Source organism: Enoplosus armatus, chromosome 10 (assembly GCF_043641665.1).
Source record: "Enoplosus armatus isolate fEnoArm2 chromosome 10, fEnoArm2.hap1, whole genome shotgun sequence".
NCBI classification, from domain to species: Eukaryota; Metazoa; Chordata; class Actinopteri; order Centrarchiformes; family Enoplosidae; genus Enoplosus; species Enoplosus armatus.
Genome location: NC_092189.1, coordinates 11,771,401 through 11,788,496, shown reverse-complemented (window position 1 = coordinate 11,788,496; position 17,096 = coordinate 11,771,401). Strand labels below are relative to the sequence as shown.

The following is a 17,096-nucleotide window of genomic DNA, read 5'->3' as shown; positions in this document are numbered from 1 at the left end:
ACATTGCTCAGTAACGATACATCCAGACCAGAGCCCCTCAAAACAGTGAGGAAGATCTGTGCTGCTACGACGAACAAAGAATTACAAACCTCTCTCTTAGACTAAAAGGGAGGAGCGTCGCATAGAAAAGAAGTATTTTAACTCTGTGAGCTGATAGCGACATCTTGTGGTGATGTTGAAGTCAGAGGAAGAAAACATGATGAAGTTATTAAATCTTAGTTTTGTACAGCGTTTTGGTGAAATTAAGTGACTCAAAATCTGTATTGCATTACAATATCACCTGGCATTCTAGTAGGAGTATGTTGCAAGCCGCAAACCAGGGCTAAAGTAATTGACCAACAAGTCATGAAGGAACAAATTAAGAATTACCCTACGATAATGGCACAGATGAGTAATATGAAATTTACATTTTGAGAAGAAGTACATTGGATCACACACAACTACACAACTACTGTCAAGGACAACACAATAAAGTCTAAGACTTATTTCCATTTCCAATGGTCAGCTGCTTTAGAAATAAAATGACATTATGTGAAAAAGTAAAACATTAAATCATTGGTATCCCTGCATTTTATGTGTCGTTACCCTTACCTTGTCTTTATTAGGTAAAGTCTGAGTTCTGGTAAAAGTGTCTCCTCCATTAATACTGATCAGCTCCGCATCTACAGGCGGAAACGGTGCGGGGAAAACCACTACGTCACTCTTCAGCGTGTCTGAGCTGAAACACACGTCATACTGCTGAGTAGACTTAGAGTAAGACCAGCTCCCGTCAGGGTGGGTGGTGATCATCGGGGCGCTGTACCTGCTGAAACTGCCGTCTGTCCTGTGGCATTTGACAGCTATTAAACTGATGAGGCTCAGCAGGAAGATCACTGACACCGACACAATGGCGATCAGCAGATACAGGTTTAAATCAGAGAAGCTCTCCTCCTTTATGGGCACGTGTCTGAACTGAGTCTGGATGTCAGCTGCGCTTTCAACCACCACCACATCAATAGACACAGTAGCTGACAGGGAGGGTTCTCCGTTATCAGAGACCAACACCACCAAGGGGTGAGTTTTCAGGTCGTTGTCACTCATTCTCCTCTTAGTCCTGATTTCTCCGGTGCTGGTTCCGATCCGGAAGAGGTTGTTTCCTTTGGGCTCAGACAGGTGATAAGAAAGCAGCGCGTTGTATCCAGAGTCTGCGTCTACAGCCCTGATCTTTGCCACAAAGTATCCCGCTTCAGCAGAATAGGGGATGCTCTCACTGTTCACGGAGCCGTGCTCAGAATAGGGCGCGAGAATAGTTGGATTATTGTCATTTTCATCCAGGATACAAACGTTGACAGTCACGTTGCTGCTGAGCGGAGGAACACCAGAGTCTGTGGCCTGAACTTTAAACTGGAACGTTTTTAACTCCTCGTAGTTAAAAGACTGCAGGCTGACTATATCTCCAGTCTCTGAGTTGATGTTTACAACAGAAGTTACTGGAATACTTTTTGAAATGCCATCTAATGATGAATATGTTACTTTTGCATTTTCTGCTATATCAGGATCAACAGCAGTTATAGTAAAGACAGTAGCTCCCACTGCACTATTCTCTTTCACATATACATTTATCACAGGCTCTGAGAATAGAGGGGCGTTGTCATTCACATCAGAAATGTGAACAGGGATAACACTGGTGCTGGAGAGAGGTGGAGTGCCTTGATCAGTGGCTATGATGGTCACATTATATTGAGAAATGCTCTCTCTGTCAAGAGGTCCATCGACTGTTAATGAATAATAATTTTTGTAGTTTAGCTTGAGTTTAAAAGGCACCAGACCGAGAATTTTAGCACTGGTGAGACCATTATTACCCCCATCTTTGTCAGTCACAGTCACCAAAGCAACCACTGTACCTAACTCAGCGTCCTCTTTAACTGGGCTCATAAGAGAGGTGATAATGATTTCAGGTATATTGTCATTAACATCAATTACTTCCACTAACACTTTACCATGCACACTTCGAGAAGGCGTCCCTTTATCTCTTGCCTGTACGCGAATATCATATGCTGTATTCTCTTCATAGTCTACGTTTCCTGTGACACTTATCTCCCCTGTGTCTGGGTTTATGGAGAACACAGCTTCAGGATTTAAATTTCCCCTCTCAATAAATGAATATGTAATCTCACCATTTATTCCCTCATCTAGATCTGTAGCACTTACAGTCAGAATGGATGTCTGAAATGGAGCGTTTTCAGTGACTTGGGCCTTATACAGAGGTTGACTAAATACCGGAGCATTGTCGTTTATATCCATAACATGTACCACTATTTTTAATGTCCCTGACCGGGCAGGTTTTCCTCCGTCCAGAGCAGTTAAAGTAAGGTGGATAACAGACTGTTTCTCCCTGTCTAAAGATTTCTGGAGCACTAACTCGGCAGACTCACTGTGCTGTCCGCCGCTTTGTACGTCCAGTGAGAAATACTCATTCGGACTCAGCTTGTAGCTTTTTACCGAGTTACTGCCCGTGTCTGCGTCGTTTGCCACTGGGAGTAGATACCTCTCTCCGGTAAATGAAGATTCCGAAATATTGAAAGTCTTCTCCTCTTCACGAAAAGATGGTGCATTGTCGTTGATATCAGTAATTTGTACCTCTACGCGATGCAGATGCATCGGGTGGCTCAGAATGGCTTCTATATTCAGGGAACATTTTGCCGTATTTGGACAGAGCGCTTCGCGATCGATCCTATCACAAACATAAAGAGCACCAGTTTTTAAATCCACGTCGAAATATTTCTTCGAATTCCCAGATACAACTCGTAAATCCCGTCTTTCCAGTTCGTTAACGTTAATTTGTAAATCCTTAGCGAGATTTCCCACTACCGTTCCTTTGTCAACCTCCTCGGAAACGGAGAAGGAGAGCTGCGCTGTAGACCCATCACACAAACAAAGCAAAGCTATTATTTGTATCCAAATCGTGACTGATAGTCCTCTGCTTCCCATCGCTGCCACAGAATAAAAGAAATAATCATTTTCGAACATATCCGCACTTTAGGTGAATAACAGACGAAGCCCTCTCTGTTTTGTGACCATTTGTGTATTTCCTGACAAAGCACTGGTGGACTACTGCTGCTTCGCACGGAGAGGAGGAGTCTGGGAAAAAAGGAACCACAAGAAATATTGTGGTCTCCAGCGACACCAACTGTTATTTTGATGCTAATGTATAAAGTTTAGTCTATCTTTGTGCAAAAGGTTAAAGCAGATTAAAAATCAATTTCAGTGGAAAATTATACAAAACCTCGTTCACTACAAGTCGCAGTTCCTGCTGCTTAATGAAAACCGAGTAGTTGTGTGCTACGTTACCAGGGCAAAACATATTGGGGACACACGTTCCGCTATTAAGGTTTAATGATATAAAACCGAGACAGGCAGTCTTTGCTCGTTCCCGCAAAAGCACCGTCCAGAGTTCAGCACCATGGACAGCGAACTCGCTGCTCAGCAGTATAACAGATATAACTTGACTACTGACTTCTTGCTCAAAATACTATTATTCAGCAACTGTTTGGAAGCATATCCCTCATGAGTTCTCCAATATCCAGTATCATACTAGTGAGAGGCTTTTCTGGGGGAAAATGATGTCAGGTAATTGATGATTTACATGAATTTCCCCTAAAGTAGCCTACCACTTTGTATCGCGTTGTTTTGACAACCACACATAAAATGTCTATCACGAAAAGTCAGCAAATGTTGAAAACGTCCAATACCTGATAATCTGATTCCCTAAAACGTGTTTCAGAAATGGACTGACGCAATCATCGTAAGGACCCGAATCTTGGGTTACAAACAACTCACCTTGTCTTTATTAGGTAAAGTCTGAGTCCGAGTAAAAGTGTCTCCTCCATTAATACTGATCAGCTCCGCATCTACAGGCGGAAACGGTGCGGGGAAAACCACTACGTCACTCTTCAGCGTGTCTGAGCTGAAACACACGTCATACTGCTGAGTAGACTTAGAGTAAGACCAGCTCCCGTCAGGGTGGGTGGTGATCATCGGGGCGCTGTACCTGCTGAAACTGCCGTCTGTCCTGTGGCATTTGACAGCTATTAAACTGATGAGGCTCAGCAGGAAGATCACTGACACCGACACAATGGCGATCAGCAGATACAGGTTTAAATCAGAGAAGCTCTCCTCCTTTATGGGCACGTGTCTGAACTGAGTCTGGATGTCAGCTGCGCTTTCAACCACCACCACATCAATAGACACAGTAGCTGACAGGGAGGGTTCTCCGTTATCAGAGACCAGCACCACCAAGGGGTGAGTTTTCAGGTCGTTGTCACTCATTCTCCTCTTAGTCCTGATTTCTCCGGTGCTGGTTCCGATCCGGAAGAGGTTGTTTCCTTTGGGCTCAGACAGGTGATAAGAAAGCAGCGCGTTGTATCCAGAGTCTGCGTCTACAGCCCTGATCTTTGCCACAAAGTATCCCGCTTCAGCAGAATAGGGGATGCTCTCACTGTTCACGGAGCCGTGCTCAGAATAGGGCGCGAGAATAGTTGGATTATTGTCGTTTTCATCCAGGATACAAACGTTGACAGTCACGTTGCTGCTGAGCGGAGGAACACCAGAGTCTGTGGCCTGAACTTTAAACTGGAACGTTTTTAACTCCTCGTAGTTAAAAGACTGCAGGCTGACTATATCTCCTGTCTCTGAGTTGATGTTTACAACTGAGGAAGTTGGAATATTTCTTGGATAACTATCTAACAATTTGTAAGTCAGTTTTGCATTATTGTCCAGATCAGGATCAAAGGCATGTATTGTATGAATAACGGAGCCTATTGGACTATTTTCTTTCACATAAACATTAATCACAGGCTCAATAAATCGAGGTGCATTATCATTGACGTCAGAAACGTGAACACTAATGACCCTGTTACTGGACAGAGGTGGACTTCCTTCATCTGTGGCTGTAATGGTGACATTGTAAAGAGAAGTGTTTTCTCTGTCCAGTGGTCCATCTACTACTAATGAATAGTCATTTTTGTAGTTGGACTTCAGTTTAAAAGGAACAGACCCAACTACCTCACAGTTAGTTACACCATTGTTTCCTCCATCTTTATCACTAACTGTAACCAAGGCAACGATTGTCCCCAGTTCTGCGTCTTCTTTTACTGGGGTCATCAGTGACGTCACAGATATTATTGGGGCATTGTCATTCACATCAATTATCTCTATCAGTAGTTTAGCATGTGTGCTACGAGGAGAAGTGCCTTGATCCATCGCTTGGACTCTGACTTCATAAGCAGGCGTCTCTTCATAATCTAATGTACCCTTCACAGTGATTTCTCCTGTTTCTGAATTCAGATCAAACATATTTGATGGATCATTATTTCCTCTTTTTATAAACGAATACAGAATCTTGCTGTTCATTCCCTCGTCTGAATCTGTCGCATTTAACTTTATTACCACTGTTCCTTGTGCAGTATTTTCATGCACACGCACTTTATAAAGTGATTTGCTGAAAGTGGGTATGTTATCATTGACATCTAATACATTAACATTTATCCCTAATGACCCTGATCTAGCCGGTTTTCCTCCATCCACAGCGGTCAGAACAAGTTTAATTACCGGCTGTTTCTCTCGGTCTAAAGCTTTCTGCAGTACTAACTCAGCAGACACACCGTGTTCTCCACCGCTCTGCACATCAAGAGAGAAGTGTTCATTTTGGCTCAGCTTGTAGGTCTTCACTGAGTTACTGCCTATATCTGCGTCTTCTGGTATTGGGAGAAAATATCGTTCTCCCGTTAAAGAGGATTCGGAAATATTCAAAGAATACGTTTTTTCAATAAAAGCAGGCGAATTATCGTTTATATCCAAAAGGTTAACCTCTATGCGGTGTGCAGTCATTGGATTGTTTAAAACAGCTTGTATTTTTAACGAGCATTTTACCACATTCGGACAAAGCTCCTCTCTGTCTATTCTCTCGTCAACGAAGAGGTTCCCGGTCCGGAAATTTACGCCAAAGTATTTCTTACTGTAACTCGAAACAATACGTAGATCCCTGGTTTCTAGTTCCTGTAGATTGAGGTTTAAATCCTTTGCAATATTCCCCACCACGGTGCCTTTGTTCACCTCCTCGGAAATGGAGTAGGATAACTGCGAGGCAGACCCGTCACAAAGACAAAGAAACACAACGATGTGAATCCAGACGTATTCCTTTTGTCGTCGAATATACATTGTTGATGCCACAAAAGAACTGAACCCAAACGATCATTAATCCTCAGTACAGATATTTCCGTCCACAGAAATATGGTTGTGTGGACGCTCCTGCTCTTCTCGCCACAGCACCTTCCGCGGTTGTACTGATGGCCTATGACGATTTCATTTTTTCCCATGCTGGGAGGAGTTTTGGATATACACACACATTCATGTTTATGGTCTCGTGCGACACCATGTGGTGAATGATATGTATCCAAATACAATCCAGTGTATCACACAGTCATATAATTCAAAATACTACGAATTACACAAATGATCAGGTTTACAATGTAAACTTGTATTTTAATATTCAGTGAGAGACTACCCTGATTCAATGGAAACGCTAAAAATACCCGTGGCTAATCGAGCTATTGTATAAACTTCAAATGATACAATATTTCCAGGAATAAAATGACTGAGATTTTAATTCCAGACCGGAATTGCAATTTTCTAAAAGTCCCAAATTTTGAATAAATCATATATTGAGTATGTTTCACCGGAGGTTGATATAGAAACCATGTAGTGTCAACAAAGTCGAGCACCACGGACAGCACCTTTTCACTCCATTCAATTTCAGGAGACATTGCAAATGTAAGATCACAGCAGAATGATACCAAGTAAATGCACCCGAGGCTGCAACCTCAGCACCACAGCGACCGCTGTTTAAGTTCAGGGAAAGAACACCTTAGATCATTTAAATCACTAATGAAATGCTTTCAGCAAGCATGAAACCAGCGGATTTTGCAGCTGAATCGCACAAAAACGTAGTTCAGCACCACGGAGAGCTGTACCGAGTTCATGATAAACTAGTCAATCGTCCCACTGTAATATATGAGCTGTTTACTTAAAAATGATTGAAGCTTGGTATTTCGGCACGGACCACTCAAGGTAGAGAACATGCGGCACAAGTTTTGAAAGGGGTGGAAGTTATGTTATGATTTGTGGTTGAGTAACTGACCTTCAACATATCTTAGACTCATAAGCAGTCAGGAAATGGAATTATAGTTTTATGATAGCATGGTTAAGTTTTGTAAGCATTCATCACAAATGGCCTACCTTGTCTTTGTTGGGTAGAGTTTGAGTTCTGGTAAAAGTGTCTCCTCCATTAATACTGATCAGCTCCGCATCTACAGGCGGAAACGGTGCGGGGAAAACCACTACGTCACTCTTCAGCGTGTCTGAGCTGAAACACACGTCATACTGCTGAGTAGACTTAGAGTAAGACCAGCTCCCGTCAGGGTGGGTGGTGATCATCGGGGCGCTGTACCTGCTGAAACTGCCGTCTGTCCTGTGGCATTTGACAGCTATTAAACTGATGAGGCTCAGCAGGAAGATCACTGACACCGACACAATGGCGATCAGCAGATACAGGTTTAAATCAGAGAAGCTCTCCTCCTTTATGGGCACGTGTCTGAACTGAGTCTGGATGTCAGCTGCGCTTTCAACCACCACCACATCAATAGACACAGTAGCTGACAGGGAGGGTTCTCCGTTATCAGAGACCAACACCACCAAGGGGTGAGTTTTCAGGTCGTTGTCACTCATTCTCCTCTTAGTCCTGATTTCTCCGGTGCTGCTTCCGATCCGGAAGAGGTTGTTTCCTTTGGGCTCAGACAGGTGATAAGAAAGCAGCGCGTTGTATCCAGAGTCTGCGTCTACAGCCCTGATCTTTGCCACAAAGTATCCCGCTTCAGCAGAATAGGGGATGCTCTCACTGTTCACGGAGCCGTGCTCAGAATAGGGCGCGAGAACAGTTGGATTATTGTCATTTTCATCCAGGATACAAACGTTGACAGTCACGTTGCTGCTGAGCGGAGGAACACCAGAGTCTGTGGCCTGAACTTTAAACTGGAACGTTTTTAACTCCTCGTAGTTAAAAGACTGCAGGCTGACTATATCTCCTGTCTCTGAGTTGATGTTTACAACTGAGGAAGTTGGAATATTTCTTGGATAACTATCTAACAATTTGTAAGTCAGTTTTGCATTATTGTCCAGATCAGGATCAAAGGCATGTATTGTATGAATAACGGAGCCTATTGGACTATTTTCTTTCACATAAACATTAATCACAGGCTCCATAAATCGAGGTGCATTATCATTGACGTCAGAAACGTGAACACTAATGACCCTGCTACTGGATAGAGGTGGACTTCCTTCATCTGTGGCTGTAATGGTGACATTGTAAAGAGAAGTGTTTTCTCTGTCCAGTGGTCCATCTACTACTAATGAATAGTCATTTTTGTAGTTGGACTTCAGTTTAAAAGGAACAGACCCAACTACCTCACAGTTAGTTACACCATTGTTTCCTCCATCTTTATCACTAACTGTAACCAAGGCAACGATTGTCCCCAGTTCTGCCTCTTCTTTTACTGGGGTCATCAGTGACGTCACAGATATTTCGGGGGCATTGTCATTCACATCAATTATCTCTATCAGTAGTTTAGCATGTGTGCTACGAGGAGAAGTGCCTTGATCCATCGCTTGGACTCTGACTTCATAAGCAGGCGTCTCTTCATAATCTAATGTACCCTTCACAGTGATTTCTCCTGTTTCTGAATTCAGATCAAACATATTGGATGGGTCAATATTTCCGCGTTTGATAAACGAATACAGAATCTTGCTGTTCATTCCCTCGTCTGAATCTGTTGCATTTAATTTTATTACCACTGTTCCTTTTGCAGTATTTTCACGCACACGCACTTTATAAAGTGATTTGCTAAAAACTGGTGTATTATCATTTGCATCTATTACATTGACATTTATCTGCAATGTACCTGATCTAGCTGGTTTTCCTCCATCCACAGCGGTCAGAATAAGTTTAATTACCGGCTGTTTCTCTCGGTCTAAAGCTTTCTGCAGTACTAACTCAGCAGACACACCGTGTTCTCCACCGCTCTGCACATCAAGAGAGAAGTGTTCATTTTGGCTCAGCTTGTAGGTCTTTACTGAGTTACTGCCTATATCTGCGTCTACTGCTATTGGGAGAAGATATCGCTCTCCCGGTGACATTGATTCAGATATGTTTAACGAATGCGACTGTTCAATAAACGCTGGCGAGTTATCATTTATGTCTAAAACACTGACCTCAATGCGGTGTACATTCATTGGACTGCTTAAAACAGCCTGTATTCTCAGGGAGCATTGTGCGGTGTTCGGACAAATCTCCTCTCTGTCTATTCTCTCGTCAACGAAGAGATTCCCGGTCCGCAAATTCACGTCAAAGTATTTCTTACTGTAACTCGAAACAATTCGTAGATCCCTGGTTTGTAGTTCCTGTACACTGAGGTTTAAATCCTTTGCAATATTCCCCACCACGGTGCCTTTGTTCACCTCCTCGGAAATGGAGTAAGACAATTGCGAAGCAGACGAGTCACAAAGACACAGCAGTGCAACAATATGAATCCAGGCATATTCCACGTTTCCCATCGTCGTACAATAAACACTGAATCCCGCTTATCATGTATCTCCAGTTTATGTATATATCCGTCATAAACACGACTATCCAGCAGCAGCAGCCCTCCTCGCTACAGAACAATCCCGTGTCTCACTAAACTGATAGCCAATGACGGTTTTAGATTTCATGTGCAGGGAGGAGTTTTTCACATATTGTACCAATTGTATCTGTGGTCTCTAGCGACATCATGTGGTAAATGACAGATGAGTCAGTATAAATGTGAGTAACACTTAGCCCAATGATTTGCAATATTATGAACGTTTTTTTTTGATCGTTGACATATAAACTGGCTTCAGTATATGGAAACAAAATTGAGGGTTATTTGGTAGTATTTTATAGAATGAAATCATGGACGAGCTCAAATTTCCCAATACAAATGCACAGAAAAGATATATATTCAAAGAAAGAGGATACTACAGAAAATTTACAGAAGTCGGAGGATTTACACAGTAGATATAGAATATACATTTTTATATTATTACCACCAACCAACTAATCGGTTTTTCCTAAAACATGTAGATGGTTTAACAATAGAAGGATCCAGAGAGCTTATAGAAACCAAATGTTGCATAGACTCATTTCAGCACCAAGGAGAGCGCTGCACGTTCAGGTTATAAACCGCATGGATCCAGTGTACTGATGTGCTGTTCAGAGCCAACACTGTGATCCTGCTTTCACATACGCAGATCTCAGAACATACAATTGTGGATATGGGTGATCTGTCTTTGAGGTGTTATAGCATTGGTGGCTCAATTGCGTAACTGATTTAATTTTTATTGGTTAAATTTGAAAAAACGTTATGTGCTCACAATTGGGGAGCTATTACTACTACTTTCATTACTTTGTTTTCAGGTCCTGTTGACTCGTGTTTTCAAAATTACACTAAAGTCTAATAACAAAAGATGTAAATCGTGGCAATTGTAAACTGAAAGCACTCAATTGAAAACTGAAGAACACATACCTTGTCTGTATTAGGTAAAGTCTGAGTCCGGGTAAAAGTGTCTCCTCCGTTAATACTGATCAGCTCCGCATCTACAGACGGAAACGGTGCGGGGAAAACCACTACGTCACTCTTCAGCGTGTCTGAGCTGAAACACACGTCATACTGCTGAGTAGACTTAGAGTAAGACCAGCTCCCGTCAGGGTGGGTGGTGATCATCGGGGCGCTGTACCTGCTGAAACTGCCGTCTGTCCTGTGGCATTTGACAGCTATTAAACTGATGAGGCTCAGCAGGAAGATCACTGACACCGACACAATGGCGATCAGCAGATACAGGTTTAAATCAGAGAAGCTCTCCTCCTTTATGGGCACGTGTCTGAACTGAGTCTGGATGTCAGCTGCGCTTTCAACCACCACCACATCAATAGACACAGTAGCTGACAGGGAGGGTTCTCCGTTATCAGAGACCAGCACCACCAAGGGGTGAGTTTTCAGGTCGTTGTCACTCATTCTCCTCTTAGTTCTGATTTCTCCGGTGCTGGTTCCGATCCGGAAGAGGTTGTTTCCTTTGGGCTCAGACAGGTGATAAGAAAGCAGCGCGTTGTATCCAGAGTCTGCGTCTACAGCCCTGATCTTTGCCACAAAGTATCCCGCTTCAGCAGAATAGGGGATGCTCTCACTGTTCACGGAGCCGTGCTCAGAATAGGGCGCGAGAACAGTTGGATTATTGTCATTTTCATCCAGGATACAAACGTTGACAGTCACGTTGCTGCTGAGCGGAGGAACACCAGAGTCTGTGGCCTGAACTTTAAACTGGAACGTTTTTAACTCCTCGTAGTTAAAAGACTGCAGGCTGACTATATCTCCTGTCTCTGAGTTGATGTTTACAACTGAGGAAGTTGGAATATTTCTTGGATAACTATCTAACAATTTGTAAGTCAGTTTTGCATTATTGTCCAGATCAGGATCAAAGGCATGTATTGTATGAATAACGGAGCCTATTGGACTATTTTCTTTCACATAAACATTAATCACAGGCTCAATAAATCGAGGTGCATTATCATTGACGTCAGAAACGTGAACACTAATGACCCTGCTACTGGATAGAGGTGGACTTCCTTCATCTGTGGCTGTAATGGTGACATTGTAAAGAGAAGTGTTTTCTCTGTCCAGTGGTCCATCTACTACTAATGAATAGTCATTTTTGTAGTTGGACTTCAGTTTAAAAGGAACAGACCCAACTACCTCACAGTTAGTTACACCATTGTTTCCTCCATCTTTATCACTAACTGTAACCAAGGCAACGATTGTCCCCAGTTCTGCGTCTTCTTTTACTGGGGTCATCAGTGACGTCACAGATATTTCGGGGGCATTGTCATTCACATCAATTATCTCTATCAGTAGTTTAGCATGTGTGCTACGAGGAGAAGTGCCTTGATCCATCGCTTGGACTCTGACTTCATAAGCAGGCGTCTCTTCATAATCTAATGTATCCTTCACAGTGATTTCTCCTGTTTCTGAATTCAGATCAAACATATTTGACGGGTCAATATTTCCTCGTTTGATAAACGAATACACGAGTTTGCTGTTCATTCCCTCGTCCAAATCTGTTGCATTTAACTTAATTACCACTGATCCTTGTGCAGTATTTTCACGTACACGCACTTTATAAAGTGACTTGCTGAAAACCGGTATATTATCATTTGCATCTATTACATTGACATTTATCTGCAATGTACCTGATCTAGCTGGTTTTCCTCCATCCACAGCGGTCAGAACAAGTTTAATTACCGGCTGTTTCTCTCGGTCTAAAGCTTTCTGCAGTACTAACTCAGCAGACACACCGTGTTCTCCACCGCTCTGCACATCAAGAGAGAAGTGTTCATTTTGGCTCAGCTTGTAGGTCTTTACTGAGTTACTGCCTATATCTGCGTCTACTGCTATTGGGAGAAGATATCGCTCTCCCGGTGATAGTGATTCCGAGATATTTAACGAATGAGACTGTTCAATGAATTCTGGCGAGTTATCATTTATGTCTAAAACACTGACCTCAATGCGGTGTGCATTCATTGGACTGCTTAAAACAGCCTGTATTCTCAGGGAGCATTGTGCCGTGTTCGGACAAATCTCCTCTCTGTCTATTCTCTCGTCAACGAAGAGATTCCCGGTCCGCAAATTCACGTCAAAGTATTTCTTACTGTAACTCGAAACAATTCGTAGATCCCTGGTTTGTAGTTCCTGTACACTGAGGTTTAAATCCTTTGCAATATTCCCCACCACGGTGCCTTTGTTCACCTCCTCGGAAATGGAGTAAGACAATTGCGAAGCAGACGAGTCACAAAGACACAGCAGTGCAACAATATGAATCCAGGCATATTCCACGTTTCCCATCGTCGTACAATAAACACTGAATCCCGCTTATCATGTATCTCCAGTTTATGTATATATCCGTCATAAACACGACTATCCAGCAGCAGCAGCCCTCCTCGCTACAGAACAATCCCGTGTCTCACTAAACTGATAGCCAATGACGGTTTTAGATTTCATGTGCAGGGAGGAGTTTTTCACATATTGTACCAATTGTATCTGTGGTCTCTAGCGACATCATGTGGTAAATGACAGATGAGTCAGTATAAATGTGAGTAACACTTGATGATTTGCAATATTATGAACGATTTTTTTTGCATCGTTGGAATAAGAACTGGAACTATTTGTTAGTATATTATAGAATGAAATCATGGACGAGCTCAAATTCCCCAATACAAATGCACAGAAAAGATATATATATATATTCAAAGAAAGAGGGTACTACAGAAAATGCATAATTTACAGAAGGATGGATTTACACAGTAGATATAGAATATACATTTTTATATTATTACCACCAACCAACTAATCGGTTTTTCCTAAAACATGTAGATGGTTTAACAATAGAAGGATCCAGAGAGCTTACAGAACCCACACCTTCCATTGACTCATTTCAACACCAAGGAGAGCGCTGCACGTTCAGGCTATAAACCGCATGGATCCAGTGTACTGATGTGCTGTTCAGAGCCAACACTGTGATCCTGCTTTCACATACGCAGATCTCAGGACTTTAAAACACACAATTGTGGATATGGGTGGTCTGTCTTTGAGGTGTTATGGAATTGGTGGCTCAATTCCGTAACTGATTGAATTTTAATTGGTTAATTTTGAAAAAACTTTATGTGCTCACGTGAACAGCGGAAATCGTTGCTATGACAATTGGGGAGCGATTACTACTACTTTTATTACTTTGTTTTCAGGTCCTGTTGACTCGTGTTTTCACAATTACACTAAAGTCTAATAACAAAAGATGAAAATCGTGGCAATTGTAAACTGAAAGCACTTAATTGAAAACTGAAGAACACATACCTTGTCTGTATTAGGTAAAGTCTGAGTCCGGGTAAAAGTGTCTCCTCCGTTAATACTGATCAGCTCCGCATCTACAGGCGGAAACGGTGCGGGGAAAACCACTACGTCACTCTTCAGCGTGTCTGAGCTGAAACACACGTCATACTGCTGAGTAGACTTAGAGTAAGACCAGCTCCCGTCAGGGTGGGTGGTGATCATCGGGGCGCTGTACCTGCTGAAACTGCCGTCTGTCCTGTGGCATCTGACAGCTATTAAACTGATGAGGCTCAGCAGGAAGATCACTGACACCGACACAATGGCGATCAGCAGATACAGGTTTAAATCAGAGAAGCTCTCCTCCTTTATGGGCACGTGTCTGAACTGAGTCTGGATGTCAGCTGCGCTTTCAACCACCACCACATCAATAGACACAGTAGCTGACAGGGAGGGTTCTCCGTTATCAGAGACCAGCACCACCAAGGGGTGAGTTTTCAGGTCATTGTCACTCATTCTCCTCTTAGTCCTGATTTCTCCGGTGCTGGTTCCGATCCGGAAGAGGTTGTTTCCTTTGGGCTCAGACAGGTGATAAGAAAGCAGCGCGTTGTATCCAGAGTCTGCGTCTACAGCCCTGATCTTTGCCACAAAGTATCCCGCTTCAGCAGAATAGGGGATGCTCTCACTGTTCACGGAGCCGTGCTCAGAATAGGGCGCGAGAATAGTTGGATTATTGTCATTTTCATCCAGGATACAAACGTTGACAGTCACGTTGCTGCTGAGCGGAGGAACACCAGAGTCTGTGGCCTGAACTTTAAACTGGAACTTTTTTAACTCCTCGTAGTTAAAAGACTGCAGGCTGACTATATCTCCAGTCTCTGAGTTGATATTTACAACTGTTGAAATTGGAAAACCTTTTGGATAATTATCCATTAATGAATAAGTTAATTTAGCGTTTTCATTCGCATCTGCATCCTCTGCAGTTGTCCTTGTGATAATATCTCCCACTTTACTATTCTCTTTCACGTAAATATTTATGTTTGCTTCTGGGAAGCGGGGCGCGTTGTCATTAATATCAGAAATCTGCACAGTGATTACAGCACTGCTAGAAAGAGGCGGCTTGCCTTCATCGGTAGCAGTAATGGTTACTTTGTACTGTGACACAATCTCTCTGTCAAGGAGACCGTCAACTGTCAAAGAGTAATAGTTCCTGTAATTTGACGTTAATGTAAAAGGGACTGAATCTTTAATTTTACAAGTGGTCAGTCCATTTTTCCCTCCATCTTTATCAGTGACGGTCACCAATGCAACGACTGTTCCAATTTCAGCACTTTCCTTTACTGGACTCATCAGTGAAGTTATGGAGATTTCTGGTGCGTTATCATTGACATCGACAACCTCTACCAGCACTTTAGAATAACCACTGCGAGGAGAAGCGCCTTGGTCCGTTGCTTGTACTCTTAATTCATATGCATTGCTTTCCTCGTAGTCCAAATTAGCTTTTACAACGATTTCACCGCTTTCAGGAATAACAATGAATTTTTCAGGAGAGTCTACATTTCCTCTTCTCATTAAAGAATATCTGATGTCCGAATGTGGACCTTCGTCTAAATCGGTTGCATTTAGTTTCAATATTGTTGTACTTATGGGTACATTTTCGCTGACTCTTACTTTATAAAGCGACTTGCTAAAGGAAGGCGTGTTATCATTAACATCGATCACATTCACAAGAATCTGCATCGTGCCAGATCTTGCAGGTTTTCCTCCGTCTACAGCCGTTAACGTTAGTTTAACAATAGCTTGTTTTTCTCGGTCCAAAGCTTTCTGCAGCACCAGCTCAGCGGACACAATGTCTCCTCCGCTACTCACATCTATGGAGAAATGCTCGTTCGGACTTAACTTGTAGGTTTTCACTGAATTACTGCCAGTGTCTGCATCTCGAGCTATAGGGAGCGGATACCTCTCTCCCGTTGAAGAAGACTCGGAGATGTTAAACACGTGAGTTTGCTCGAGGAATGATGGGGCATTATCATTGATGTCAATAATGCTGATCTCAATGCGATAGATATTCATAGGATGGCTCAATAGTCCCTCAATATTTAAGGAACACTTAGGTAAATTAGGACAAAGCTCTTCACGGTCTATCCTTTCGTTGACAAACAAAGCGCCTGTTCTTAAATTCGCATCCAAATATTTCTTACTGTATCCTGATACAATCCGAAATCCGCGTTCCTCCAGTTGTTGTGTAGGAATATTTAAATCCTTCGCGAGATTTCCCACCACTGTGCCTTTGTCCACCTCCTCGGAAACGGAGTAGGGAATCTGAGCTGCAGACCAGTCAGATAAACAAAGAAGAATGGCGCACAACATCCACTCGGCCTCTCCATACTGTTGACGACCCATCCTCTTTGTTTAGACCGGGAATTCAGGCAGACAAACGGCATTCATCCGCAAAAACGGGAAAATATCCAAAAGACAGCGACGCTCTCTTCATTTAGGGACTATCTTTCCAGACGAAGTGGCTGACTAACCCAGCCCCTACGAAACGTACAGGCTGTTTCTTATTTCACCCACCGAGGAGGAGGAGTTATATGTCATTAATGAATACGATTTAATGTGTGGTCTCGAGCGACATCCTGCGTTCCTTTGACAGACTGCAGTGGATTCTGTACTAACCACACGCCACGAGTTATGGTCTTTTCTTCAACTATACACCACAGATATATGATTGATCGGATTCCGCGAAGCATTATGTTTGTCTGTTTGTTGCAAAAACAAAACAGTAATAAGAAGCCAACTAATTGGAGACTGCTGAAACTGGCAAGAAGGACAACAATATCTTGATGATTGTAAAGTAAAAAAAAAAGTAAATTAATGAATACGTCAATGATAGTATATGACTGTTCTTAGCTTTTGCTGCTGAACACATTTAGTAATATGCTTCCACCACCAAAGACATATGTTACAAACCAGATGATCATTTAGGACAGAACCCTTCATTTCATTCCTCCCTGTTTTACAAGCTTATTGTACTTTTTTGTTAGAGACACCTACAATGCTAATTCTTTTTCAACATGTGCCGACCCACCAACAAGCTACGCATAATACGAGCTC

General features: G+C 42.6%; 4 protein-coding genes and 1 pseudogene across 4 annotated transcripts; all 5 read right to left on the bottom strand.

The window, feature by feature from the left end:
* Window positions 1-552: 552 nt before the first annotated feature.
* LOC139291754 (protocadherin alpha-3-like) lies at window positions 553-3,009 on the bottom strand. The gene has a single exon (XM_070913857.1). The coding sequence runs from the start codon at window positions 3,007-3,009 to the stop codon at window positions 553-555; it is 2,457 nt and encodes an 818-aa protein (XP_070769958.1).
* A 795-nt stretch (window positions 3,010-3,804) lies between these two features.
* On the bottom strand, window positions 3,805-6,198 carry LOC139291753 (protocadherin alpha-2-like). Its single transcript, XM_070913856.1, has one exon. It carries the CDS (start codon window positions 6,196-6,198, stop codon window positions 3,805-3,807), a length of 2,394 nt encoding a protein of 797 aa, XP_070769957.1.
* Window positions 6,199-7,260: 1,062 nt separating this feature from the next.
* On the bottom strand, window positions 7,261-9,645 carry LOC139291752 (protocadherin alpha-5-like). Its single transcript, XM_070913855.1, has one exon. The coding sequence runs from the start codon at window positions 9,643-9,645 to the stop codon at window positions 7,261-7,263; it is 2,385 nt and encodes a 794-aa protein (XP_070769956.1).
* A 639-nt stretch (window positions 9,646-10,284) lies between these two features.
* Window positions 10,285-13,004, bottom strand: LOC139291750 (protocadherin alpha-5 pseudogene; annotated as a pseudogene).
* Window positions 13,005-13,624: 620 nt separating this feature from the next.
* LOC139291749 (protocadherin alpha-2-like) lies at window positions 13,625-16,385 on the bottom strand. Its single transcript, XM_070913854.1, has 2 exons — window positions 14,010-16,385; window positions 13,625-13,681 (listed from the first exon to the last, which is right to left on the bottom strand). Exons 1-2 carry the CDS (start codon window positions 16,383-16,385, stop codon window positions 13,625-13,627), a joined length of 2,433 nt encoding a protein of 810 aa, XP_070769955.1.
* Window positions 16,386-17,096: the final 711 nt, after the last annotated feature.

Coding starts and splice junctions, on each gene's coding strand:
- LOC139291749 (XM_070913854.1), bottom strand. CDS start 16,385: ATGGGTCGTCAACAGTATGGAGAGGCCGAGTGGATGTTGTGCGCCATT. Junction 13,682..14,009: donor CTTTACCTAATACAGACAAG/GTATGTGTTCTT, acceptor ATGTGAAAGCAG/GATCACAGTGTTGGCTCTGA.
- LOC139291754 (XM_070913857.1), bottom strand. CDS start 3,009: ATGTTCGAAAATGATTATTTCTTTTATTCTGTGGCAGCGATGGGAAGC.
- LOC139291752 (XM_070913855.1), bottom strand. CDS start 9,645: ATGGGAAACGTGGAATATGCCTGGATTCATATTGTTGCACTGCTGTGT.
- LOC139291753 (XM_070913856.1), bottom strand. CDS start 6,198: ATGTATATTCGACGACAAAAGGAATACGTCTGGATTCACATCGTTGTG.